The following is a 27,976-nucleotide window of genomic DNA, read 5'->3' as shown; positions in this document are numbered from 1 at the left end:
GCGTCAGGCCGCCTGGCCCCGCCCCCCCGCGGCTCTGAAACTGTGTCACTGGGTTAAAGTGGCTCCATCGGCCTGGCCGTGGGGGGGCGGGGCCGACAAGTGGGTCACATGGGCGAGTCCCACTACTGAGAACATTCAGTTCTCTCGACTCAGGGCAACACACACACACACACGGAGTCAGACACACACAGACAGACACACACTGGGAGGGGGAGTTCCTCGTCGACGTCCTGTTCTCGCTCAGAAGGTAAACGCTGCTGGACGACGAGCAGCTCCACAGACTCTCACATCTGGACCTGCAGCTCCTCTTCAGACTCCTGCTCCTGCTCCACACAGCTCCACTACTCCTCCTGCTCCTCCTCATCGGCGCCTGTACGCACCAGTAGCACCAGTGGAACCATTGGAAACCAGTGACCCAGTCCAGAGACCAGCCTGAAACCAACCCGTCGGTCGGAGATGCCTTCGGACGTCGGGACAGCGAAGCCTGGTAAGAGGACGTGTTGTTTAAAGGTCTGTGCAGGACCCAGCAGGGACTGGTGTCCCGGTTCTGTTTGCATGTCCCCGGCTGCAGGGACTCGAACCTCCAGCGGGGGACATGTCTTCATTCAAACCTGGAGCTCCGGTATTTAGTCTTTAAACCCAACATCAAGGGTCCGGATGTCCACTTTAACACATTGACGTGTTTTTACTGATAAAGTACAACGTGTTTTATTGTTGAGTTTATTGTAGTTTTGGACTGAGAGCTGATCCTGGACCGGTTATTCTGCTTCCTGGTCATATAAAAACATTCTTGGGTCAGGAGCTTCATTCCATTCTATTTATGTCTTATAGGTTTAAATGTTAAATACATCAGTAGCTTGATTAAACTGGATCATCTATAATAATAATAATAATAATAATATTACTGATAAAATAAGGTGCATTGTGTATTTTTATCATATTTGTGTGTTTTTCTGAATGAACGACCACATTCCAGAGCTGATCCAGAACATAAACACACATATGTTTGTGTATTAACGCATCGCTTCTCAACAATGTGTCCGGACGCGTGTTTACACGTGAACTGTTGTGTTGCGTCGGGGTGTTGGTGCAGCGCGACCTGGACGCGGGTGTCGCCCCGCTCCTGTGCGTGAACAGAACCGGGGTGAACGCGGTGCCAGCGCGTCACGTCGCGGCACGTCGCGGCACGTCGCGACGCGTCTCGCTCGCTCTCTCTTTACATTTGACACAACAACAGTGTTCCGCTCGCCGCTCACATGCGCGCCGCAGCCTGGCCATGTGCCCTGTGTGTACACGCGATTCTGGAACACTCCTCTGATTGGCCGAGGGGCGTTCCGTGCGGGGCACACGTTTCTGCAGAAGCCGCCCCTCATTGGCCCGCGCGCAGCCTGTGACGCGCCGCCTTGCATAATGCGGTGTGTGCTGTGAGCGCGAGGCAGGACTGCAGGGTACACGTGAGACGGAGAGAGAGGGAGCAGCGGATGACCTAGATTTGTTTTTCTCCTCCTCTTCACCTCCCCCCCTCCTCCTCCTCCTCTCCACCTCCCTCCGCCCCTCCCTCCTCCTCCTGTGTGCTTTCACAGAAGTACATGACAGGTCCACGTGTGGGTGGGCCGTGAAAGAGAACAGTCATGGTTGGGCTTAGGTAATCGTCTGCTCCGAGAAAAACACGCCAGCCTTTTCACCTGAGAACACAAATATACCAAATTAAAAACAAAAACATAGATGATTGATTATTGAGTAAATCTTCGAGTATTTTAAAGCTTGGTTCATTCATTACCTTCATCAAATCCTTGGACTTAAAAATTAAAAAGGCCACAGTCCCAAACGTTAAGATATCCAGCCGATACCTGATGCCTTCTCTTATAAACTGCTGTAAATCATATATATTCAAAGTTATTAATGACTCAGAAATGACAACTCCTTCTACAAAGTCTTACAAGAAAAGATCTCTAACATTCCCTCGGTTTCGTAACTTGGCTCCAGGGCTCCACCGAAACTTTAAATTCCACATTCTTGAGATAAAAAGGTCACGACTTGTGTTTGTGTTGGGACATAACACCCGTCGGTGGATGTTTTTGTTCCTGCAAACTGCTTCAGTGACCCCCGGCCCTCAAGTCTCCCATGACACAGAGACCCAGTTATGTAACTTTGTTATTCAACCAGTGAGGAGTGGAGGTGATAAAGCGAGTCATGGGAATCAAACCGACCAGGAAACACAACTCCTGTGCGGTCTGGGTGTGTCGGCGGCACCTGGGCTGTCGGGAGTTTCTTCATCTGGCAAACAAAGCCGCCTTTCATTCACTGTTAAATTCCTTCACGTCACTGACTCACAAAAACTCTTTATTCCATTGTTGTTGCGCGTCTGACAGTTCTTAGAAACAGGATTACACGAAAACAGGAAGTCGTGTCTCGACAGCACAATTTGCAACGTGCGCTTGTTTCGATGTTGTGGATTATTTTCATATCAGAACAACGGCAGCAGGACGAGACTACATATCCAGCATATCTCCTTTAAATGCTATTTGTTCTGCTAATTCAGCCACTTTAACACGTCATCCCTCTCCTCTCCACAGGGGGCGTGATTGCCTACATTTCCTCTGGCTCCTCCTCCAGCCCGGAGTCCTTCCTGAGCACCAGCCCGAGCCGCGGCTACATGTCCACGTCTCCGCCCCTGCCCCGCCCCTCGCTGCCCAGCCGGGCCGTGGGCATGGTCCTGGATATCGCTCCGCCGGCCAAGGGTGGCCAGCTGCGCGGCCACGGCACGGAGAAGGCCGGCCGCTCCTCCACCGCGGCCAAGAGCAGCATCACCAGTAAGTGCAGCTATTGAGACAACCACACCAGTCAGGAGCATATATCTGAGACCTGGTGCACGTGACTCACTGCTCTGTGTTCTCTGCAGAGATCAACGGCATGGTGCTGCTGTGCAAAGTGTGCGGCGACGTGGCCTCGGGCTTCCACTACGGCGTGCACGCCTGTGAGGGCTGCAAGGTGAGACACGCCCCCCCCCGCCCCTGGAATGAAGCATCTGTGTCTCTGCAGGTTTAAGTTGTACTTTCCCTGTGAGGCTTGGAGCTCAGACTCATGTGGTGCGTGCTGTGGTTCCTCAGGGCTTCTTCAGGAGAAGCATCCAGCAGAACATCCAGTACAAGAAGTGTCTGAAGATGGAGAACTGCACCATCATGAGGATCAACAGGAACCGCTGCCAGCAGTGTCGCTTCAAGAAGTGTCTGTCGGTCGGCATGTCCAGAGATGGTGAGCGTTCAGTTTCTCACAGACTAGTTTGTGTATTTTATTCTTACTCTGTTAAACCTAAAAGCAAACTTCACCTGCTGATTGGCTGATGAGTCTCTTCTTTGTGGTGTCCTTCTTCAGCTGTGCGATTTGGTCGAATCCCAAAGCGGGAGAAGCAGAGGATGCTGCTGGAGATGCAGAACGCCATGAACAACATGATGAGCAACAACAGCCAGCTGCACAGCATGCTGCACGGCCAGAGCCCCCCCCTGCCCATGGAGGCCATGACCAGCGACGCCAGCTCCCCGGTCTCCTCTTCCTCCTCCTCCTCCTCTTCCTCCTCTTCCTCCTCCTCTGCTTCCGACTCCCCGTCCTGCTCCAACCCCTCGTCGCCGCAGTGCCCGCAGGACTCGGAGTCTGTGGTGTCCATGGACACTAACTCCAGCTCCGCCTCCTCCTGCGCGTCGGACAGTGGCGAGGACGAGTCCCTGGTCATGACGAGCCGGCAGCACCAACACGCCTTAGAGTTCAGCCAGCAGAGGTCGCAGAGACAAGGTCAGGGGTCGGCCTCGGCGGAGAGCAGGTGTGAGGGGCAGCAGGAGAACTGGAACACGTGGAACAACAACGCAGCGGTGGGAGGTTTCCAGCACAGCTCTTACAGTAACAGCCAACACGTCACCAACGCTGCTTTCAGGGACGACAGGGGAGTTTACCAGCAGCTGCCTCAGCAGCAGCAGCTCAGCAGCGCCCCTAGCTGCCAACGCTCAGAAGACAGGCAGAGTCGGCTGGAATTTCACACACAAAACACCTCAAGTGGTTACACAGGACCAACCAGCTGCGTGGACAACAGAGCACATCTGGTGAGTGACTCATGATTCACACTTTTAGATTTTTTCACCTGTGAAAGCTGAAGGTCCCTGAACTCACCCTTTGCTCCCATGTGTCCCTCCAGGTCTGTCCCATGAACAGCTCCCCCTACGTGGACCCCCTCAAGCCGAGCCAGGAGGTCTGGGAGGAGTTCTCCCTGAGCTTCACCCCGGCCGTGCGGGAGGTGGTCGACTTCGCCAAGAAGATCCCAGACTTCCGTGACCTTCCCGAGCGCGACCAGGTCAGCCTTCTGAAGGCGGGAACCTTCGAGGTAAATGCTCAAACAGGCGGAAACAGAAACTCCTCATGTTGTCAAACACGCTGGTTCTGAGTCGTAGATCCAGGATCCAGTGTGGCCCACGTTCAGCTGGATCCTGGATCCACGCACAGAACATTCTGCATCCAAAACATCAGTGTGACTTATTTCAGATTAAAATACAGACGGATTAAAACCTTTTCTAAGACAAAAGTCCAACATGAGAGATGTTACTTGATTTTTAACCACCTGCACAAATCCAACCACAAACCTAAAACCCCCCTTCCCTCCTCGTGTGGACTCTCAGGTGCTGATGGTCCGATTCGCCTCCCTGTTCAACGTGGTGGAGCGGACCGTGACCTTCCTGAGCGGGAAGCGCTACAGCCTGGACACGCTGCGCTCGCTGGGCGCCGGCGAGCTGCTCAACTCCATGTGCGAGTTCAGTGAGAAGCTGGCGGCGCTGCGGCTCGACGCCGACGAGATGAGTCTGTTCACCGCCGTGGTGCTCGTCTCAGCCGGTAAGAACCCTTCCCTCATCACATACAGATTAATAAGATCAATCAAATTCAATTAATTAATGAGTAACGTTAAAATGACCCGTAGCTTTAACGAGTTTGTGTTCGGTCCTCGTCAGATCGCTCAGGGGTCCAAGACGTGAACGCTCTGGAGGTTCTGCAGGACAAACTGATCCGGGCTCTTCGCAACCTGGTGATTCAGAACCGCGGCGAGGAGGCGTCCACCACGTTCACCAAGCTGCTGCTCAAGCTTCCCGAGCTGCGGTCACTCAACAACATGCACTCAGAGGAGCTGCTCTCCTTCAAGGTGCACCCTTGAACTCTTCCGGAGGGGACGAACACCTCCTCCACCTCCTCCACACACCTCCACCTCCACCAGGACCTGCCTCTCTCCACCCCCCCCCCCAACCCCCCATCGCTGCCCTCTGTACTCGACCAACCCAGTTGCGTGTTTGTTTCTAGAATGTATTGAAAATTATTTTATATTCTATTTTTGTTAAATCGACCACGTAGGGTCTGAAGAGAGAAGAGTTTAAACAAAACGTACTGTATTTAGAGGAGCTAGCTCACGCTTGTTGCACACGCAAGTGCACGTGTGTCCGAGGTGCTTAGCTTCTAACTTCACTGGCTTTAACAACAGATAGAATAGAGGCTGATTAGTCCATATGAGCGTTTGTTAGAGTTTACGTTTCCTCCAAAAGCCATTTAATTCCAAAGTGTATTCTCTGATGAGCGGGTGAATGTGAGAAACAGAACTCGTGTCCTGCATGTTTGTTTGGTCCAGTGTATTTTGACAGGAAAGAAAAGCTACCGGACGATGTATCGAAGAATGTGTGACGATCGCTGCTAATGCATGGCTGTACTTAATGCGAGCAACCCCCCCCCACCCCGGTCTCAGAAAGCATCAGTTCTTTGTTTCAGTGTGTGTGTATAGTGTTGTCTGTTGTGTTCATGCCTGGTGATTATCTGGGGGAGTCGATGATTTGCACAAACTCCTGGCGCAGAAAAACCCAAGTAACACAAACCACCAGATAGTGTGACGCAGCATCGTGTAGAGTTCCGTGGACATTCAATCACACACAAGTGTTTTCATTTTATTTTGGGATCAGACTTTGTGTGTGTTCAGCATAGCACTGAATTTAACACTTGTTTTTTTTGTTCTTTTTGTTGTCATCCATTTTGTTGAAATATCTGTTTCTTCTACTGGCAACACTGCCACATGTAAATATAAATATATATATAAATATCTGATGAACATAGAATATAAAAATGATATAGTATGAATAAATTCAAATGAGGAGTACTCTGTGTTCGTTGTGTTTTTATTGACATCTGACTTGAAGTGAATGAACTTATTGGGAGCATCACTAGCACATGAAGCTCGATCCATGGGGTCGCAGTAATCACAGGTCTCCACTGTGTGGCGCTGTTTCCTTACAGCAGTTTGACTTGCACTTAGAACATTCACGTAAGAAACGTGTGTTTTAGCACATTTATTAAAGATGGAGAACAGAGCCTACAGATGAGTGATCAACCTGCAGAGCAACTTCAGCTGCTTAGAATGAGTTCATAATAATAATATTAATTATATAACACTTTTAAAAACCACTTACAAAGTTCTTCTCTGTTAATCTCTGGGTAAACTGAGAAAATGTTGAAAAAATAAAATCCTGCTTTGGATCTGCACAAATATTTAAGGGGTTTTCTCTGACTCCTATCTACTATCACATGTAGTGTATTGATATTAACTTATTAAAATTAAAATCAAGTCACAACCAAACACACAACTCTGTAGTTAACTTGCTTCAATCTTTTCATTAGATGAGTTAAATAAAAGGTAATTTTTATAACAATTACATATTAAAAACCACTTGAGGCATTTAATATTTAATTTAATATTAATATTAATATTTAATATTAAAAACCACTTGAGGCATGTAAGCATATGATTATGATAGATAAAGCAATAGGTTTTGTTGTTGTAGTTTCAAGGTTACTTACCTCTAGTGAGTTCGTAAAGATCGCTACCAGCCGGACCAGGTACAGCACAGCGCTAACCGGTTAGCAGCGTCGGGTAGCATGTAGCCTAGCTCCTTAGCCCTGAGCTAACCTGGAAACGCTGAGCTCCGCGAACATCGCTCGGCTGTCAGTCTTCACTCGCGCTCCTCCTCTTTCCCATTGATTCGTTAGCCAGGAACGAGGAGGAGTAAGCACCGGCAAGATGGCGCCGGGGGAACGCCTCCTACTAGCCTCATTCTCACTCTGCAGAAACCAATGGGTGACGTCACGGACCCTCCGTCCATCTATATATACAGTCTATGCTCCTCCCACATCCATCCAGTGAGTTTAATGTTAATCCCTTAAATTCTAATCTCGCTTTAAAAAAAACGAACTAACGGAGGCACAGGGTGAAAACCTCTCTGAAGGTCCTGATCTGTAACGCTGCAGAAATCACACACTTAAGAGCCGAAGGATGAAAAGTGAGCAGCTCAGAAGATGAATCTGTAAAGAGGAGAAAATCATTTCTCCAACAGCCCTGAAGAATCCAACCATCATCAAACGTCAAGGTGAAAAATCCCCCCCCCCGCCCCCCCAGGACCCTCAAAGTCCCTTGCAACACCCCTGTTGGTGATAGTAACTCATGTTTGTGAACAAAACAGTGAAATAAAGAAAAGAAGAAACTATTCTCTTCATCATCTCCAGTAAATGGCTGCAGCTCGACGATGAGGAGGCCTGGATGTTCATGACCCGCCTGATGTTTTATCAAGTTGTGCTTTGCATATGGAAAATGGTCTCACGCACGAAATAGTTTTCAAGGGCGTCGGTGCCAAAAGTTCAGATCCCGACTTTCTATAAAAACTTTCCCAGCTGGAAGTTAAACCTCAGAACATCTTGATCTCTGCAGAGAGTGAGTGAGACGGTCGGAGAAACTGAAACCAGGTGAGAAATATCTACAAAACTCTCACTTTATTTTATGGCTGAAACAAAATGGTTGTTTAAAATGTTTAAAGCTGGTTTGAATTGTTGAAATGTGTCGTCGATGTTTTTCTCTTTTATAACAGTTAAACATTTATGAATCTGTTTTTGGATTGTTGACAAAACACTACAACTAATCTCTATTTACCTTTTTAAGCGAAACAAATAATTGAATAATCCAGAGAATAATTGTCAAATTTTTGATTGAAATAAAGATTAGAATTTTAAGAATTTCACTCCCATTTAAATACCTTTATTTTACTAAATCTAAAATCTACCAGAGTAAATGCAAACACCCGTTTGGTCATATTGGAAAATAAACTCTATTTTCGAAAGGACTTTTCTTAAAGTGCTTATCAGAAAGAAAATAAGAATAAATGACAAATAAAACAAGAGAGGGACTCGGTTGATAAAACAGAGGAATGTAAAATAAAGTTGATCACAGGAATGAAACTTTAAAGTTACACTTTTTCTACTTTCTTTTCATTTGCAGTAAAACTAGAGATGGGTTTTTGTGCGACTCTGTTTCTCCTCTTCTTTGGTGAGTACACACGCACTCACACGCACACACACACACACACGCTCTAAAACGATGATGTGTGTAAATGTCAATGAAATCAAGGGATAAATATTTGTTTCTTTACCTGATAATTAGACACATTTGACGAGTTTTGGCAGAATTTATTTGTTTAATTAATTAATTCAACCTCAGTCTTATTATTTATTGTAATCTTTGATCTTCCCGTGTGTTTAGTTTTAATTAGTTATTTTATGCGATGACAAACGGGATGAAATGTCATGATTGACAGCTGGAACCGGAAGGTGATTGGTCGAGTGCGTTTATCCCCTTGTCCTCGCTGCCATCCGCTAACATGGAGGAGGTTTATGCCAGGAAACTGGTTGTTGACGTTATGGTGATGGTACCAGCACCCAGTGGGAATGATCGGCCACTGGGGGCAGGCAGTGGCTGGGGCCTCAACCCACTGGGCATCAGGGCATCTCAGGGATTTAAGATTTAGACTTTTCTCTTTGCAGAGTCGTTAACAGAAACATGAGAAAAACACTTTGAACGACTTGAAATAGTTTCTTATAACTGTATTAATTTCTATATATTAAATACTAACGACCCCGTCTTTTGTCGATGCCCAGGATGCTTCCTCTGCTCCGGGTTCCCACTGCGTCATTACCACTATGTGCCGCTGCCGATGAACTGGGCCAGTGCTCAGAGCTACTGCAGAGAGCATTACTCCGACCTGGCGACCTTCATGAGCGCCGCTGACATACAGACGCTGAACGCCGATTTTCTCTATCAGTGGGCGTGGCTGGGCCTGAGGGACGGCCCTGAGCCCAGTGACACCTGGAGATGGTCATCGACCGGTGAAACCAGCAGAACTGGTTATCAACCCTGGCGAAACGGTCAACCGAGTGACAGAACTGTAGAGAACTGTGTGAGGATGTACCGGAGTGGACAATGGTACGATGGGCCTTGTAATGAAGAAAGATATTTTGTCTGTTACAGTGGTAAGTAAACATTTAACTTATCAACTTTATCTGTATTAGCCTGTTGGATAGAGGGAGACTTTATGTGATTATGGTTGAATTTAATTGAAAATGTCCAAGGAGCTGGCCTGAAGCGGTTTCCACATCGCCGCCATCTAGTGGCCGGAGGCATCATGTTTCTGAGGTTTCTGTCAGTCTCATGTTTGTGAACACGATATCTCAAGAACTCCTCGAGGGGATTTCTTAAATTTTGCTGCAAATCTTCACTCAGACTCAAAGATGAATTGATTTGATTTTGGTGGTCAAAGGTCACAGTGACCTTCCAAAACCCTTCTTTTCCTCGAGATGTCTTCATCTTCAGAAGTGTTCACTGTTTTGTTCACAAGTGACTCCCGGGTTAACTGACTTGGTCTGAAACATGATGTCCAAGATGAACTGGTAAGGTTTTTACTGGTCAGACTGAAACTGCACTGATTGGTGGAGGCGTACAGCCACACAGCTGTAATTCAATTTATTTTAATTAGCTGATTTTTGTTGGTAGATAAAACACCAGGAAATCATCCACTTCTCCGTTCTGTTCATAGCAGAGGGGGGACACCATCCTCGAACATACCACTACATCGAACTTTCGAGAACTTGGTATGCTGCTATGGAATACTGCAGAGATTACTACACAGACTTGGCCGTAATCGAGAACCAAGAGGAAATCTCTGAGGTCATAAGCTCCATGACGACACCGCCCTCTTCCAGTGGGTTCTTCATCGGACTGTACCGAGGACCGTGGACGTGGTCCGACATGTCTCAAAGCTCCTTTAGGAACTGGAAGACGATGAGTTTAGTAAACTTCATTGGCAACGGGTCCTGCGCGGTGGAGAATCATCTCCACGAGTGGAGCTACTTACCCTGTGAGGACAAGTACCCGTTCATCTGTCAAGAAGGTGAGGGTTCAGTGACGCAATGAAATTCTGAAATCAAACGTCACAGCCTGTGTCTGTTTGTGTTGTAAGTGCGTTTATAGCTTTGTTGTACTTTTTTTCTCAGTTCCAAGACAGAAGACGGTGTTGAGGATGAAGGTCGAGACTGAGGCGGACCTGACGGATCCAGCTGTTAATGCCCAGATCCTCCAGCAGGTACATTTCACTCATAGGATGTAGAATTACTTGGACACAGTAAATGACAGGAAGCTGCACGTTTCCTTTTGTTCCTCAGCTCAATGCAGCGCTCACAAGTCAGACAGGGATCAACTTCACTCTGCGGTGGAAGGTTCAGCCCTGAAAACCAGAGCCAACCCGACTGACGGACCCCGTCCCACCGTCCACCTGGAACGGACCCGCAGACCTTTAAACGCTCTCCGGCAAACTTTCTTAACCCTTCGGACGCACTTTGGAAACGTTGGCACTTCTACAGACTTAGCTAAAGGGGAAATTACCCACAGTTCATAGCGTTGTAATATAGAAGGAGCCACCAATCTCTACATCATAACTATAAACACGTAGCTCTGTGCTAATTTTAGAATTTGTTTAGCAAGTCGTCCTGATCCTTGGTAATTTAAAACTCTCCCCTCGTCCACTCTGTAGAAAAAGTCTGGAACTTTATGTCAGACCGTCGATTGGGTCTTTCAGCCCTCGCTGAGTCATCAGGCTCATATCACATGACTCCCTTTCGGAGGAAAACCACCAATCAGCTCATTCTATTAAAGCCACACCCATACCGCAATCTTTTCAAACTAAAACCTTCCTCTACATTTGTATCTTCTAATACAATTCTAACATTTGAATGTAGCAACATATCAAAATAGACGTTCAAGAGAGATAAATATAAATCATTACAAAATATAGAAAGTAGTGGAAACATTTGACTGCATCAACAAAGTTGTCTGTGATTTCTTACAGAGGAGCAGAGTGAGTGTGATGAAGGTTGGCCCAAGGTCGTCCGTGAGCAGTTGTGAAGATCCCAGTCAAATCTGTGTTTGTGGTTTATCTCCGGCCACCAAACCAGACATGACTGATATAAGCAAATCTGAGATTTGAATCAAATTCAAATGATCTTACACGTCCTCCGTGAGAAACACAATCCTGCCGGGAAATAAAATCAGTTTGCATTTCATTTGGATCTGAGCTGCGTCGGGTTTTTCTGTCAGAGGTTCAGTGGTAAAGCATCGGAAACATGATTCAGATCTGAGAGCAGATCTTATACACTAATAGACACTGGAACCCTTGAATTAATATAACTAACATCCAATACTTAAAAACAGTAGTAAAAAGTACTCTATGGGATTTAAATAGCTTGTATGTAGAAGTTGTTACTCAGTGTGGATTTAAATGTTAACGTTAATATATACAGTACATATATATTTTTGATGACCACAATCAGAGAATGTGGATAGTTAATTGAAATCTGCTCATTCAATTTGTTGAACTTTATTTCGGTTGGATATGATAAAGATTAATAAAAAATGAGTGAGTGTGACTATGTCGTTGCTGTGTATATATATCTATGTATAGATCTATATATCTATTTATAGATGTATATACACACGTCAGTTTGTTAAAGTTAGAGCAGCCGTCAATTCCAAACTCTTGATCAGGACAGCAGACATTTAAAATGGCTGCCATGTGCCAAATATGTGATCCGCCCCAGATGCTCCGAGTTCAACTCTCGTGGGAACCGTTCATCAATCACCAGGAGGGGTTTGTTTTTCAGCCGTTTAACAGTCCAGGTCCGGCTCTTTAGAAAATCAAATACGACTTCAAACAGTCGTTTTAAAACCTGTCCAGTCGCCGTCGTCCTGCTGCCACTGCTGTGACAGAGAAAGTACAGAGATATATTGCACTAATAAATAACCCATCAATGGTGCCAGGCTGCAAACTGAAGGTTTACAACTGGTTGTAAAGAGTCAAAAGGACGACGAGGATCGTTTGGTCATTTTGTTCCAATTCACCATTTGCTGCGACGCCATTAGACAAAAAGAGGAGCAGAGGAAAAAGAGTTTTACAGTTCTCAGGAAGACAAGATGTGGTGTGTGGGTGTTTGTGTTGTTTTGTACACTTAGTTTTAAATTTACTCAATAGTTATGATAACATTAATATCAACTTGAAACATGTTAAAATGAATGTGAATGTCTTTTAGTTGAAGAGCGACACAAACTACAGGTGTCGAAAACCACATTCTTGAATCAACCCAAACCGAACAGTCAAACATTTATCATACAACTGTTGTATCACAGTGGATTACCAGGCGTACCTAATAAACTGGCAACTTAATGTATTTTAATCGTACATTTGAGCATTTAGGATACATCAATGTACTTTAATATACAACTGTTCCAACAGATATCACATGTACTTATATCCACAGATCTGACACTGACACTCATCACCTTCAGATATATAACATGTATTTAGTTGTTGTTGTGGGATCTTTTATTTAGTTGGTTTTAATCTTTTATTGTTGTTGTGGCTTTTCATAACTTTGCACTTGTATTTTACTTTGTGAAGCACCATGAAACTCTCTGAAATAAAGTTTAAAATTTGACTAGGTTTATATGATTGTTATTATTCAGTGACAAACACAGAATTCAAACTAATGTCAATAAACAGGGACAATAAGTAATATGCAGTTTTCTTTACATTATATTTGTTGCATGTAAATAAATATTCTCTCATTACTTTAGTTCCAATTAGTTTAGTGTTTAACTAACAATTGTAAAAATGCTAACATGCTAAACTATGACGGTGGACACTTGTTAAACATTACATTACTTAACATTAGCAAGTTAGAAGCATTGACTGTATATAAAGATGGATGAGACGACCGCAATCATCTGGCTCGCCCCCTGGTGGCCGGGGGAATACAGGTCATAAACCTCTCCTCCTCCATGTTAGCAGATGGGACATGGACCAATCAAAACAGAGTGAAGAGGTTGTGAGTGTGGACGTCACAGTAGTTTCCAAACTTCTGTCTGAGCAGCTCTTAAAGCTCCTGTGGTGTGGACATGGAGACACAGGATCTTTATGCACAGTCTTCAGTTGGTGTTGTCATTGTGAGCTTTCTGATTTAACTTTTTTTTTTTTATCTTAATAAAAACCAGTATATCCTCAATCTGTCTTTCCATGAAAAGCCTGGACAGATCCCACCACGGAACGAAAACAAATGACCGAATGAATATTGGAAAGGGTTGATGAATGAATGATGGGGAGCAGGAACAAAATGTGACCGATGCAAAGTGGGGCCGAGGGAAGAGGAGGAAGATGAGAGAGGAGGGATGGATGAAGGAGGAGAAAGGAGGACAGGCTGAGCAGGGAGGGAGGTGGAGCAGCAGCAGGCTGCAGGAATGTTTCACATGCTTGTCCTCTCTGTGACCTGGGCTCCCTGGAGTGTGGGAGATACTGGGAGTAATTAGCCTCCTTTAACATTGGAGCTGTGCTGCCCTTACGCCTCAATGGGGTTACAGCAGTGGCATTGAAGGAGATCAAGTGTATTTCTTTTATTTTCAAACAAAAACTGCTTTCACATTCTTCTCCTGCACCACCTGTCTGCAGCACGCCACCGGTGCACGTTCAGACCATGGATTAAATTCCTTTTCTTCATATATATATATATATGGATATTTTCTTCTGGCAGGTTGTTTTACAGTCGTTTGCAGCTGACTGATGTTGTAAATTAGATTCATTATTTGGAAGTGGAGCAGATCTGCTTCCCCCTCACCCAGCAGCCCGTCTTGCAGCTGACCTACTTCGTCTTCCAGCAGATTTAATCACGCCTCCTCCTAACTGCAAATACTTCTCACTTAAAGTCAGGCAGCGAGAATTGAAGTGGACGTGAATGAAGAGAAACGGAGCCTTGAGGTATTGATTGTGTAGAAGGCCACACGGTTTCAATCAGGAAATGCCAATAGTGGAACATTAGCGTTATCTGCTCTGCTCTGACGCCCGTTATTTAAAACACACACACCAGAATAATGTTAATCCAACATCGATCAATGATTTAACAAGGTTTTGGAATCATTTGAATATCACCAGCAACAAGTGAAAACATCTGTATCTTTTAAAACAGAAAATGTTGAAGCACCATTGTTCACAGTTGAAAATATCAGGTCTGATATCAGAGCAAACGTTTTCTGCTAAGATTAAAACACACGGTATAAAATGTGAAATGTAGAAATATATGTAAAAACAAACGTTAAGGTTTGTTACTTGCAGATGAATAAATTAGTTATACAACTTATAAATTAATAAATGGGTGAAATAAATGCACGGCTAAAAGGGGTTTTAAATGTTCTCTCGGTGGGTTCGATGCCACATATTAAAGGTTTATGACTTTACACTGAACATCACATAAATTATGTAGTTTGATCAAAAACCATGGAAACTTTAACAGATTATATACATATTATATTTCTACAAAGCCTTGATTGGCAGTGAGTGTTTACAGTACTTTTGATTTTGAGTTCAACACTTTCATGTTCTATATTTTATTGAAGAATTGTTAGAAATATGTTTAAAAAAAATACTTCGATCAGTAACACATAAATGAATAAAGTTATTCATCAATAAAACGTGATACAACAAATGTAATTTGTGTGTAACCAATGTTAAAAAGTATGTATATAGAATATTGTTTCTGTTAGTGTATGATTCCATATCACAACTCAAACTTCTAATCTCTGCAAGAAAACTAAATATAGAACAGATGTCGAGTCAATTTAAGAATTTTTTTTATTGAATAGTTGTTTCATATGTTTTTTAATCGGCGAAACATTAAGGAATAAAGTTATTCGTCAACAGGACTTCTATTTTTTACAGTGGCTATGATGTCTAAGAAAACAACAAATACAACTTTTACTTTATTCCTTTTTCAACTGGTATGAATAAAGTTGCTCAAACCAAAGTTCTCAGTTAGTTCAACTGAATATAACTTTGAATTTTGAGCAAATCTATTGAATTGGTCTGTTACCAGCTGTGGTGCTTTTCCCCAGTGTTTTATTTTTTCCCAGTGCATCTGATACTGGTTCAGAATCCGAACGATCAAACGAGTCGTTTCCCTCAGATTCACTTGTTTTAACCCGGAACCTCCGCGTGGAGCTGGAGTCGGAGCTGCGGGCTGAGCCGCCGCTGATGCCGGTTCCGGGCTGGGTCATGTGAAGGTCACCAGCGGAGGAGGTTCACGCAGAGTTCAGGCGCATACATTAGGTAACACAACGCTGCCTGTGACATAACCGGCATCGAGCAGGTCGAGACGTTCAGGCGATAGAGAAGGAGAAAGAGGAGGAGAACGAGAAGGAGGAGAAAAGTCCTGGATCTAACTTTGTCGTTCTAAAACAGATGTGGATGCGTCAAACCGCTGGATTCTGCTGCTGCGCGTCCACATGCCGACACTTTGCGTCTGCGGATCGTCAGGATGAGCGCACACGCCCCCTGAGCGCGCGCCACGCTCACGTTTTACCGATAGAACTGTGTTTGCGTCCGAGGTGAAGAAGGAGCTGGAGCTGCGGAGGATTCCTCACGCGAGAACATGTTCGATTATGTGGAGTTTCAGTCGTTCGCTCCCGGAGTCATCATGGACCTGTACCGCTCATCCAGCCCCGTGTGCGCACTGCAGGACCGGGACCAGGACCGGGACCAGGACCGGGACCGGGAGCAGGACCAGGACCTGGCAGCCTTCTTCCCCGAGCTGATCGAGTCGGACTGGCAGCAGCACCGGTGCTCACAGTGTAGGTGGAAAATAGAAACTGATGTTTTTCTGGTTAACACTAGAATCTGCAACGCTTTCCTGCACAGAAATATAAAACTTGACTTCAAAAATGTGACGTGCATGAAGATAAATAACAGTTTATAATCTTTAAAGAGAAAAATAATCCATCTCAAGTTTGTGTTTATAACAATGTTAGGCACAAATCAGGATAAGAAACTATAAATTGTCAAAATATCAGTGCAGGACGTGATCCACACGTCTGTTGAATCTTTACATCTTTGCTAAACATAATTAAAACATTAGAATTTTTCCATTTAAACTGCTTTTGGAGTAAATAGCATTGGTTTCACATTAAAACCTGGTTGTGTTGGACAGAATCAGACTGAGCCTCAGGATTAACATTCAGGTCCAAAGGGACATGTCCATGTTCTGGAGAGAAGGGCTGAAGTTTGCAGGATAAACTCATTCTGTTGGGTCTTGTCAATAATCAATAAATCAATGATAATTTGAGGAGCAACATTCCTGCAGGTTTAGTTGAAAATCAGATATGATTGACAGTGCAAATGTAAACAGTTAAACAATCTGAGATAGAAAATGATGCAATAAAACCGACAGCAGAGATAAAGAGACGCAGATTAGAACAAGTAGAAGAGATAAGACGGAATGAAACATTTTAAAGCATAAATTACATGTTTAACCCTCTCATCTGTATGAAATATCAGTTGTTGTGCTTAAAAACAAAGTGAAAAATATAAAAATCTATTCAAAACCTTCAGGAAACCTTAAAATTACACTGTAATATAATAAATTCACAGTTCAAACGTGTGTTTCTTTGCCTAAACCTCAGATTGTTTTTCAGTTAATCTTATTTACACATCTGGATGGAGTCAACACATCATCTCATTCTAGTTTGGAGATGAAAGTCCCTGAGTTATTTGATTCAAACCCATTAACGAGCAGATTGTTTACAACACACTTAACTTTAGTTTAAAGTGGGAAAAAAATACTTTTTACTTTTTACACTTTTATGTATTTGTCAACAAGTAGAACTTCTCCTGTGAACATCCACAAGTGGAAGCTGCTGTGCAAACAGATAATTCATATCAATACAGTAAAGCACAGTTGTAATAATCGAAAATAGTGAGACTTGTAGCTGCATGTGCTTCATTATAATGTGTTATAACCTCTTCAATAAAAACCAGATAGAGTCAGTAGAGGTATTAAATTCTCCCTTGAGGCAGTTTTCACGTTGACTTTGCTGCTGCAGGATCTTTTATGCTTCACTAATAGAAAGTGGATGAAAGCAGTGGAAACCAGTGCAGTGTACTGGTTGACTGGTGGTGGTCTGTGTCTCGGGACGGGCCGGTCAGGTCGGGGTCACCGCGGGTTCACCGGACGGTCACTAGCTCAGGAGGTCAGAGGAGAGCCAGACACTTCCACAGGAGGAAGAAGTTCTCGGTTGAAGTACAATAAACTTTAAAGACCCGACTTTGAAAAGTACAGAAGTAAAGATAGTACTACTTCAAATAAATGGGCCTATAAGTTATACAATATTATTTATAGCACGGTTATGCCGACAAATGTCTTCTACTAAAATCTATTCGTCCAACTTGAATATGATGTTTAAAATTAGTTTCTATAAAATATTGGAACGTTTGACAGAGATTTGACCCCAATACCTTTGTCTTTGTTTGTTTTTTAGTTTAAAATGTATGTTTGTCAATAAAACTTTATTTATAAATTTAGATGTTTCAGAACATAATGCCACAAATGATTCACCATAACTTAAAAATCCATTAAAAAAAGAGAAAGTTGTTCATTTCCCAGAGTTTTTAAGATGAAATATTCTCACTCTTTAGTGATAAAACACAGAAAAACGTTAAATGACCAGATTACAACAAATATGCACGAATGTGTCTGTGAAGTCAGAATCATTTTAAAGTTCATGAACACAGAAAAAAGCTTTTATATTGATTTACACACATTGACAAAAACCTTTAGCAGCTGCTTCCTGTCAGTCGTCTCTTAAACTTTATCTTTCCTTGAGAATTGCTTTACACCCCCTAAAAATTCTTTCTAGGTTTGAATCCTTGACACACATCAAACAACACCAACTAAATTGGGGCTGGGGCAACACCCCCCCTCCCCCACCTCCCCTGTCCCTCTCATCACTTCCAGCACCCCCCACCACCACAGACACTTTCTGTACCTCCTCCCTCCCTCCCTCTCGCTGCCTCTCATCACTCACCCGGGGCTTGTGGCATGCTCCTGCATTGTTTGGTGTTGGGAGAGCGCTCGGCCTGATGGGGGAGTCCACGTTTGACCCCCCGATTCCAGGTTCAACCAGGGGCCGCCGGTTCAAGGGGACGGAGATGAACAATTTCTCTTTCTCTTTTTCAAAATGACTCCCTTTGTTTTTTATCCGCCAGCATCAGCGGCGGGAGGCCGGGCGGGCGAGTCCCATTTCAGAAGTGGGTTTTAAGTGGGAGAGCGCTGCCTGCTGGGATTGATGGAGGGAAGTTTTTACATTTAGCCGGGTAAAGAAAGGAGGTTAGAGCTAAAGCGGTGATAGAGTGGCAGAGGAGGGAGGAGAATTCAGAACAGAGCCAACATGTGGCCAAAGAAAAGTAAATGAAGAAACCAAGTAGATCTGTGATGCTTCAAGGAAACTGAAGACTTCTTCTCACTAGTTCCTCCGGCTTCATCCACACGACTACGTTTCAGTTTTAAAATGTTTTAGAAAATCCATGTTCTTACTTTTACTTTCTCAACTGCAGTGGAGACAATCTACTTCCTGTTTACACCGGCTCATCAGTCTCATGCATCTCTTTAGATATTTCAGTCGTTCAGCCTGATGCTGTGAAGATCGGGGCCTCAATGAAACCTTATAGGGTCGATTCCCTGGAGACACTAATGTTCAGAGTCTAATGATGTGAAACAGTTGCACCCCTCCCCCCTTCCAGCCCCCCCCCCCCCCCTTCCAACACCCCTGTCACATGTGCAGGAGGTAAACAGGAAGCAGCTTCTTCATCCAGGTCCATGTCGTCTTCTCCCCGAGTGTCGCAGTTGTGTCACTTTTTGTCGTTGCCCTTGTGAACCACCAGTGTTGTGATGTGTGTTTGTGTGTGTGATGTTGTGTGTTTGCAGCAGTGGGCAGTCAGAGCTCCAGCTCCAGCTCGGACGACCTCTTCGCCAGCCCCACCTCCCCGCCGCCGCCCCCCCGCACGTACAAGCCCTGTTTTGTGTGTCAGGACAAGTCGTCCGGGTACCACTACGGGGTCAGCGCCTGCGAGGGCTGCAAGGTAACGTGTTGATGATAATGTTTCACATTTGTTTTACATGTTTTTCTCTCTTTTATTTATTTTTTGCTTCATAAATTTATCATTCAAACTCTGACCTATTTGTAGAAACTGATCGGACTTTGCTGTGACTCACATTTTAAAGAAAGAAAACAAAATATTACCTATTAGTGTTTTCTGATGCTTTAAAAAGTAATCAAAGGTAAATAATTTCCATATTTTATCATAAATGATGTTGGTCGATTTTAGATTTCTGCCATTGACAAACAGCAATAATCAATATCCCATCTATTAGATGGATTTGCTCACTTTCTTGCAGCCAAACATTGTTCCCACATAATTAATCCATTCCCCTAGCGCCACCAACAGGTCTAAAAATGTCACTTTTCTAGTTAAATAATAAAAATATCCATGAATTAAACATTTGTAGTCATTACACATTAATACAGGATGTTTTGAACATTATTCCCACGACTTCTTGTAACTTAAATCATTAACGTCTTCTCCCCACCCCCCCCCCCCGGTCTTCTTCCTCCGCAGGGCTTCTTCCGCCGCAGCGTGCAGAAAAACATGGTGTACACGTGTCACCGCGACCGAAACTGCATCATCAACAAGATCACCCGGAACCGCTGCCAGTACTGTCGGCTGCAGAGGTGCTTCGCCGCCGGGATGTCGAGGGAGTGTGAGTGTCTGAGACTCTTTGACTCTGCTGATGGTCACGTGGCGTCTTTAGGGAACAAGGCGTTCGCTCTCGAGGGAACGAGAGCGACCCTCGTTAGAGCTCAGATTCCTCCACCAAGGTTCAGCTGTTTGCTTTAAGGCTAATTTACACTCTCATAGACATCAGCCCCTTACATATGGAGTCATAGTAGTAATAACTGTATTGTATAGCTCTTTTCTTTTTATTTACTGTATTATTTTTTAAAGAATGTAGCAATACAACTGTTGAAGATTCATATAAAGTGTTGATTATCTATTGAATCCACTTTATCTCAGCTACACGTTGGTGGTAGATAAAGGTCTCTAACACTATTTATTGCTGAAGATTGGTTGGAGAACTACAAATGAAACCACTTTAAATCTGCTAGATGTGGATTTTTATTCAAAATCACAACAAGTTGCACAAACTCATATATCAGTTCCGTAAATATCCCAGATTGTTCTTTTAGATTCATGAATGATTCCCCGGGAAAAGAAGAAGCCATAAAACTCAAGGTTAAAGATAGTGAGAAGATTTCCCAGATCCGCCCCCTTTGCCCAGAAGCCGAACTTTCATAATTTCTGTGCTGGCCCGTGTCCTGTCCTCTCACGAGGTTTTGTGTAATCTTGCTGACAAACAAACAAACAAACAAACAAACAAACAAACAAACTAACAAACAAACTCACAGGGCTGTAAACATGACCTCTGAGGTGATTTTCAGAGAGGGTGACGTGTGACAGGTGAATGAAAGGTCAGGGTCTTCGCTGTGAATTATTGACTCTGGTTTTTCTTTAGTGTTTCATAACTGATTTTATCAAACCACAGAGAAATGAGAGAAACAAAGACAAATAAAAACCTGAACACAAAGATTTATTGTGTTCTAATATTAGAGAATTTAATTAGTGAATAAGAAAAACAACATATCTGCTGTGTATTTATCTGAAAACATCATCTTCTCTTGTGACATGCCTAAGGACAGACAGGATATCAGAGATATTCAGTCAATGGTTCGACCGGCCGGGAATCGAACCGTGTGGCTGTTTAGTCGGCCTGACAATTGATGTTGTAGCTAATGCAGCAGACTTTTAAAAAAAGGTTTAAAAGTAAAAATTACCTTTATTTATCAGATATTAGCACAAAGTCACCGCTTTTAGAAAACTTGATGAATCGCAGCTGTTATCTGTGTCTCAGAGGTTACATCTAGTTTTTATCAAATCTCTTCATCATCCGTTACATCATCAACAGAACGTCTTATGACACAGATGTTGACCCCGTCATCTGATCATCCTTCAGTTATTTGTGTGTCTTCAGACCAGCGAGCTGTTTATGGACGTTTCCTCACAGACGCTCTTATCTTCTCTGGTGCAGGTTATTGAAGCTGAATGCAGTGAGACAGAAGAGAGACGACGTTCAGAGCCGAGTAAACTCACTCTGCCCTGTTTTTAGGTTAAGAAGAAAAAACTTGAAGGAAGAAATTATTAATATTCCTCATAAAAGTCCCATATGTCCCACCTGCTAACATGGAGGAGGCAGGGTTTATGGCCTGTACTGCAGCCAGCCACCAGGGGGGAGAATGAGACACTGGCTTCACTAATTGTGAGCTTTAACGTCGGCCATCTTTAAAGACACCGTCTGTTGTGTCTGTGAATGTGAGCTGCCCTCTCCATGAGCCCGCCCCTGTGATTCGCTGACGACCTGTCCTGGGCGTGACCTGCCTGTCGCCGGTCAGCTGTGATTGGCTCCCTGCGACGGGATGAGTGTTCTAGATAGAGGACGAAGCTCTGAACACTGTGATCCCAACGTGCAGAACAGTGTTGACCTGAAAACACCTCAGAGGGCGGACGTACAGTTTGTCCCCCTCCCTCTTAAACTCAAACATTTTGTATTAATCAATGTTTTCCTTGAAATTTACATCATTCCTCTTCACTCTCTGGAGACTGGGGAAGTTCTCTGCTCATATTTGCACATTTCGAACTCATCCCCCGGTTCTGAGCTGCCTCGGTTTCACTGCAGCGTCCCGGCTGCACACGAGAAACACGGTGTTCAAACCCAGCAGTGCAGTGACCCAGATAACAGAGTCGGTGTTACGCACAGGGAGCCGGTGGCAGTGATAGGGCGGCAGAGGAGGATCCACCCAAACACATGTTCCCGTTGCTGCTCCTCCACGCTCAGACACACAAACACACACACACACTCATTACGTAAATACAGCACATCACATGGAGCAGACGGATGCCCTGTAACTGCTTCCTGGCTGCTGCGGTCGCTCTGCAATACGAGCTGACTCGCGCTGTTTACACAAGGAGGCCGGGAATTAGGGCATTCCACGCAGAGGAGGAGGAGGAGGAGGAGGAGGAGGTGGAGACTCGCAGTGAGGAAGGCAGAGGCCGTGGTGATGCGTAATCCTGAAGGCTCCCTGGACATGTGCGATGCCGCCTGAACCAAGTCAGTGGAACGCACTGTAATGTGATGACACTGTTACCCAAGCCATTATGAAACCTGGTTTGTGCTGCAGCCGCCGGCTCCACGTGCTCCCGGCCGCGGCAGCAGAGGATTCACTCAGATCAGCTGCTTCACTCAGAGTCAGTTCTGTTCTAGTTAACCTGCTTTTAACGAGCTGAGCGGACAAAAGAACCTTGAAGCCCACTTGCACTTGATTAGTGGATTTACTGTTTGATTTGTTTGTCCTCTGACGTAGAGCACTAAGCAGAAAACAAGACTAAAAGCACCATATGAAATTAAATAACTCAACCTGTAGTTTAACATTGAGGCAGAGCAACTCATTTACTATGTATGAGTCCAGAAAATACACAAAACATTCCAACAAAACAACCAAATAGCATAAAGAGGTCAAAGTAAAAGCGTTTGGATTAAATTCTGTCTTTTTATATCAGGAAATATCGACTAAGAAGAAACTGTGGCTGCTCACGCACTGATCCTGATGTGCAGGCGGATCCAGGATATTTATTCAAATTTTCTCAGGGAATTATTCATGGCTTAGTTCTATTTAGGGCACTGATATTTATGAGTGTGTGTGATGCGGTGCAGCTTTATGTGGAGTGTTGGGCGTGTAGTTATGAGCTTTACATCCTGAACGTAGCTTCAGGCGACGTGTCCCTGAACAACAGTTTTCTTTCTCTCTCCTCCTTCTTCCTTCAACCATATTACTTCTAGTATTGAGATTTCTGCAGCCAGACCCAAAAGGATGTTTGTGGGTTATTGCAAATATTAGGGAATAATCGAATTAGGATGAATCTCCTGAGATCAAACCCTTGTGCCACAGAAATGTGACTGAGGCTTGATACTTGACGGTTTAACCATAAACATGACGATAAGTAACTGTAAATAAACAGAAAACACAATTAAAACCACTTATTTAACTGTACTTTTGAGTTCTGTCCTGATTGTCTTGTAACCGGCGTCGTGCTCCTCGTTCTGCAGCGGTGAGAAACGACAGGATCAGGAGGAAGGGGAAGAAGGAGGCGGTGAAGATGACCATCATGGAGACGTACGAGCTGACGTCGGAGCTCGGCCTGATCGTGGAGAAGATCTGCAGAGCGCACACGGAGACCTTCCCCGCCCTCGGCCAGCTGGGAAAATACACCACAGTGAGTCGTGACACCAGATCTGACTCTTCATATGTAAATAAATAATCTGCGGAGGGGAGAGAACATCAAAGCCGTCGACTCCAGCCAGTGATTCGGTGGATTCTTATGTGCTTTATGCATCACAGGTGAATGATATCATGGATTTGATCACGTGTTTCTTGTTTGGTTGTTAATTCAAAAACCTCAAACGCAAAAAAACAACAGGATCTACACGTGAGATTTTTGCAGAAACGTCCACAAAGCTGTGGCGTTTCTTCCACTCATGGGATTACTGGAGTCTGAAAGCCTCATGGGAAATGTAGGCGTGTCGTCTGTGATCCGTAGTAAAGAGGGATTTAAGATGTCTGAGGGCATTTAAAGCTCAACAGGTGATTTATACTTAGAGCCTGAAAGGTCAGAGCTCGGTGTCACAGCGGCTGAACACACACGCATGTTGAAAAACCTTCAACGTTTGCAAACTTATAATCAATAATTATCAAAATACATCAATGTGTTTAGGGTAACTAACAATTAAATATCGTTAATTGGATTAACCTCAAACTTCACGATGAGAGAACAGAGCCCTCCCACTGTTATGAAATATATTAAACTGGTAAAACACACAAGGGCGCGTCCTTGTGTGGAATCCTCACCTCAGGTGTTTGTGTTTTAATGAGTCAGATGAGCTCATGACGCGTGAATAATGAGGAAGGTCATGACATAAACAGCTTCTGCATAAACACAGAACACTTCCTGGTTTCAGATCACGACAGATCTTTAACCAAGTATATTTAATTCTTCAAAAAGTATATTTTGATTAATTTGAAGATTTTAAAGATTCCAAAAGATTCAATATTTAAGTTGAATGATTTTTACCAAACTGGAGAAGTCGTATTCAAAACCTGAATGTCCCCCAAAAATCCATTATGTAGTTTTCTACGTGTGGTTTTGTAAATTAAATATTTAAATTGTATAAACTCTAATAACATGACACATGTTTTTGTGGGTTTACGTCCACAATCAGGTTCTGATGATCCCTTGATGTTTGGATCCAGTGTTATTTAATTAATTATTTTGGTTTTTACATCATAAATTTCACTGTTTTGTTTCAGACGTCAAGTTTATTTCCAGTTTTCAGGCTCTAAAATCATTTTGAACTTTTTAACTGACATATTAATCACATCGCGTCTTCAACAGATCTTAAATGTGTCTCTGTGGATCCTTGCTCCCTGAAACATGAACTTCCACTCTGAAGAGTTAAAGACATTCTCCATCTTGTCTCCTTCCTCCAGAACTCCAGCTCCGACCACAGGATCCAGTTGGACCTCGGCCTGTGGGACAAGTTCAGCGAACTTGCCACCAAGTGCATCATCAAGGTCGTGGAGTTCGCCAAGCGAGTGCCGGGTTTCACCGGCCTGACCATCGCCGACCAGATCACTCTGCTCAAGGCCGCGTGTCTGGACATCCTGGTACGTTTCCCTCTTCCACAGGAAATCCATTCCTTTACTTATGCATCTGCAATAAGTGGCGTCTGCAGGATGTGATGTGATCTCGAACTGAGCGACTGTCATTTCACAAATATGAGTCACACCTTCTGCACTCAGCCGAAACACAAAGTGAGTGACAGGCGGGCGGATGAGCAGCAGCCCTCAGGCAGAGTGAGTAACAGGAGCCTGAACATCAACTCTGACAGCAGCGGGGGGGCGTCACACACAATCACAAGCTCGGATGTGTTTCCTCATAACACACATTTCCTCACTTGGGCGTTCTGTGACAATTCTTTACGTCAGTTGATCGTCATATTTTACATTCTTCACCCGACACACCCGACTATTTCACATTCCAACTGCAACATGTCCATATATGTATGTAAGGCTTTCCGGATGTTCTATTTCCTGGTGTCTACAAGTTATTAATATGAATAATAGCACCATGAATTAAACCTTGTTTCCACTGTCTTTCTTTTCTCCTGTGTTTTCCGTCTCTGTTCTTCTCACGTCGCACAGATCCTGAGGATTTGCACTCGCTACACCCCCGACCAGGACACCATGACCTTCTCCGACGGCTTGACCCTGACCCGCACTCAGATCCACAACGCCGGGTTCGGGCCGATCACAGATCAGGTTTTCACTTTCGCCGGACAGCTGCTGCCGCTGGAGATGGACGACACGGAGAGCGGGCTCCTCAGCGCCATCTGCCTCGTCTCTGGAGGTAAGAAACTCCCACACACATCAATTCACTGCATGTGTTTCACCTCAGGAGGCAAAACGTTGTGTGTCTTTATCTGTTAAGACCGACAAGACCTGGAGGAGCCGTCGAAGGTGGAGGTGCTGCAGGAGCCGCTGCTGGAGGCGCTGAAGATCTACTCCCGCAAGCGGCGACCCAGCATGCCCCTCATGTTCCCCAAGGCCCTCATGAAGATCACCGACCTGCGCAGCATCAGTGCCAAAGGTCAGAAACCGGCGACTCGCTGAGAGGACGTTCTTCACAAAGTTCTTCACCTGATCTTATGAGGACAGGACTTGGCGTTAACGTGTGTTGTGTTTCTGTGTGTGTCTGTGTGCATCTCCTCAGGGGCCGAGAGGGTGGTGACACTTAAGATGGAGATCCCAGGCTCAATGCCACCTCTGATAGAGGAGATGCTGGAGGATCTGCAGAACCTGGAGGAGCACCAGAAGAAAGGCTCGGAGGAGAGCTGAGCAGAACACAAACACACATACAAACACACACACACAGACACACACACACACACACGCTCCGAAGCTGCTCAAAGAACAATAGGTCGTCTTCCTCCTGAGAGAAGCCACTCACTTGATAAGGTGCAGCTGCAGGTGAGAGTCTGACCTCAGGGTTTGACCTCAGGGTTTGACCTCAGGGTTTGGTCAGTGAACGTGAACAGCCTCCTCAGCAGACGTCATGTGAAACAACAGAGAACGATGCAGTAATGTTTTTAATCAGTTTCATTTTTAACACCTCGTAACCACTGATCTGTTTTTTTTCTGTATTTATATTTGCATGGATTCATTTTTGTCTGATTAGGTAACAATGTCTTTAGCATTAGTCTCGTAAAGATAGTGAACATATGGAATTTGAGCTTTTTACAAACTGTGAATATTTGTACCTGATGTTTTTTCTTCATGTTTGTAAAAACAAAAGGGAAATTTAGGTTTTTACTCGTAAGAGTGAATTTTCATTAATGGCATCAACAGAGTTCACAAGCAGAAGAAGCTGAGTTGACGCCTGAATCGTCAAATTTAATCACAAAAGAACCCTGAAAAGTGAAAATGCAACGAATTAATACTTAAAATACAGTATTGTGTATTTTGCTGGAAATCTCTGTCTCAAGTAAGAAAAAGGCTGTAGAATAGAAATCGAGAAAAAACACCAGGTGGACACAAAAAAACGGCTTCGGCTAATAATGTCTTTGACTCAATACAATGAATGTTTTCTACATTTAAAAACAATTTTAATTTAAGAAAAAATCCAATTTCTGAAGCGCATCAGTGTTTGATGCCTCATCACAGAGAGCTGTAATAAAATAATGTGAAAGGATTATAAGAACAACAGCAGTTTTATTTTATAAGTACCTGATCACAGGAGATAAAGGATTATGGGTAATGTGGTTTTCTGAGGTGTGAGAAAACACAAATCTACATATTCAGCATCATCATCTAATAGATTTTAGCAAAGCAGGTGTAAAATATAAAATGGACTCAATGAAATTTGTGCCTCAAATATGTACATTTTATGGAAAAGAATGAAATAGTAGTGTCTGAATTATTCATTTAGAAATTACAAAGTCAGCATCTTATGTACTGTAACACCTCATCTGTGCCTACTACAAAAAACATGTCTATGATTTTTACATTTTTTGCAAATTTATCCACCTGGAAATGTGAATGTCTTCATTTTTCTCCACCTTGTCTACTGTTGTATAGTATAACTACTGTGTGTACATATTATATCTACGATCATCATTTTTCACGACGCATTCATTTGTTATAATACTAAACAGATTTGATCACATTTTTTGTCGCTCTATTAATTAAAAGTCTTGTGTAATTTTGCTTCTTTGAAGATTCACGGTTCTCTTGATGCTTCAGGGTTTTTCTTCTGTGCTGATGCAGCGGCTCGTGTTTCATGTGAGGAGGTTTCAGGTCATATCAGCTGCACTGAAGAGGGCTCGTACTGCCCCCTGTGGACCAGTGGCAGGCATTGCACTGCGGTACATTGTGTCCACATTGAGTTTTAGTCCACTGAACGTATAACTGCTTTTAAAAATATATATATATTCAGTTCACTGAGATCTAAAAAACCATAAGTGTGTATACAAATGAACAGGTTCATTT

General features: G+C 43.9%; 2 protein-coding genes across 3 annotated transcripts; both read left to right on the top strand.

The window, feature by feature from the left end:
* The first annotated feature begins 88 nt into the window (after positions 1-88).
* Positions 89-27,604, top strand: nr1d2a (nuclear receptor subfamily 1, group D, member 2a). 2 transcript variants are annotated; one of them, XM_053432692.1, is made up of 8 exons: positions 89-487; positions 2,577-2,813; positions 2,903-2,991; positions 3,111-3,255; positions 3,376-4,094; positions 4,187-4,372; positions 4,665-4,875; positions 4,992-6,175. In XM_053432692.1, exons 1-8 carry the CDS (start codon positions 457-459, stop codon positions 5,189-5,191), a joined length of 1,818 nt encoding a protein of 605 aa, XP_053288667.1. In that variant the 5' UTR covers positions 89-456; the 3' UTR covers positions 5,192-6,175. The 2 variants fall into 2 exon arrangements, with proteins under 2 accessions (XP_053288667.1, XP_053288668.1); XM_053432693.1 differs by lacking the exons at positions 89-487; positions 2,577-2,813; positions 2,903-2,991; ... (3 more) ...; positions 4,665-4,875; positions 4,992-6,175 and adding exons at positions 15,862-16,060; positions 19,189-19,343; positions 19,881-20,022; ... (3 more) ...; positions 25,920-26,078; positions 26,202-27,604.
* On the top strand, positions 8,340-11,460 carry LOC128449492 (macrophage mannose receptor 1). The gene is made up of 5 exons (XM_053432694.1): positions 8,340-8,389; positions 8,998-9,369; positions 9,933-10,286; positions 10,390-10,478; positions 10,558-11,460. The coding sequence occupies exons 1-5, from the start codon at positions 8,353-8,355 to the stop codon at positions 10,621-10,623; spliced, it is 918 nt and encodes a 305-aa protein (XP_053288669.1). The 5' UTR covers positions 8,340-8,352; the 3' UTR covers positions 10,624-11,460.
* Positions 27,605-27,976: the final 372 nt, after the last annotated feature.

Source organism: Pleuronectes platessa, chromosome 10, assembly GCF_947347685.1.
Source record: "Pleuronectes platessa chromosome 10, fPlePla1.1, whole genome shotgun sequence".
Taxonomy (NCBI): domain Eukaryota; kingdom Metazoa; phylum Chordata; class Actinopteri; order Pleuronectiformes; family Pleuronectidae; genus Pleuronectes; species Pleuronectes platessa.
The sequence above is the reverse complement of the archived record's forward strand: the minus strand, read 5'-3'. Positions and strand labels throughout refer to the sequence as shown.

Coding starts and splice junctions, on each gene's coding strand:
- nr1d2a (XM_053432692.1), top strand. CDS start 457: ATGCCTTCGGACGTCGGGACAGCGAAGCCTG. Junction 2,992..3,110: donor ACGCCTGTGAGGGCTGCAAG/GTGAGACACGCC, acceptor GTGGTTCCTCAG/GGCTTCTTCAGGAGAAGCAT. Junction 4,373..4,664: donor TGAAGGCGGGAACCTTCGAG/GTAAATGCTCAA, acceptor GTGGACTCTCAG/GTGCTGATGGTCCGATTCGC.
- LOC128449492 (XM_053432694.1), top strand. CDS start 8,353: ATGGGTTTTTGTGCGACTCTGTTTCTCCTCTTCTTTG. Junction 8,390..8,997: donor TCTGTTTCTCCTCTTCTTTG/GTGAGTACACAC, acceptor GTCGATGCCCAG/GATGCTTCCTCTGCTCCGGG. Junction 10,479..10,557: donor ATGCCCAGATCCTCCAGCAG/GTACATTTCACT, acceptor TTTGTTCCTCAG/CTCAATGCAGCGCTCACAAG.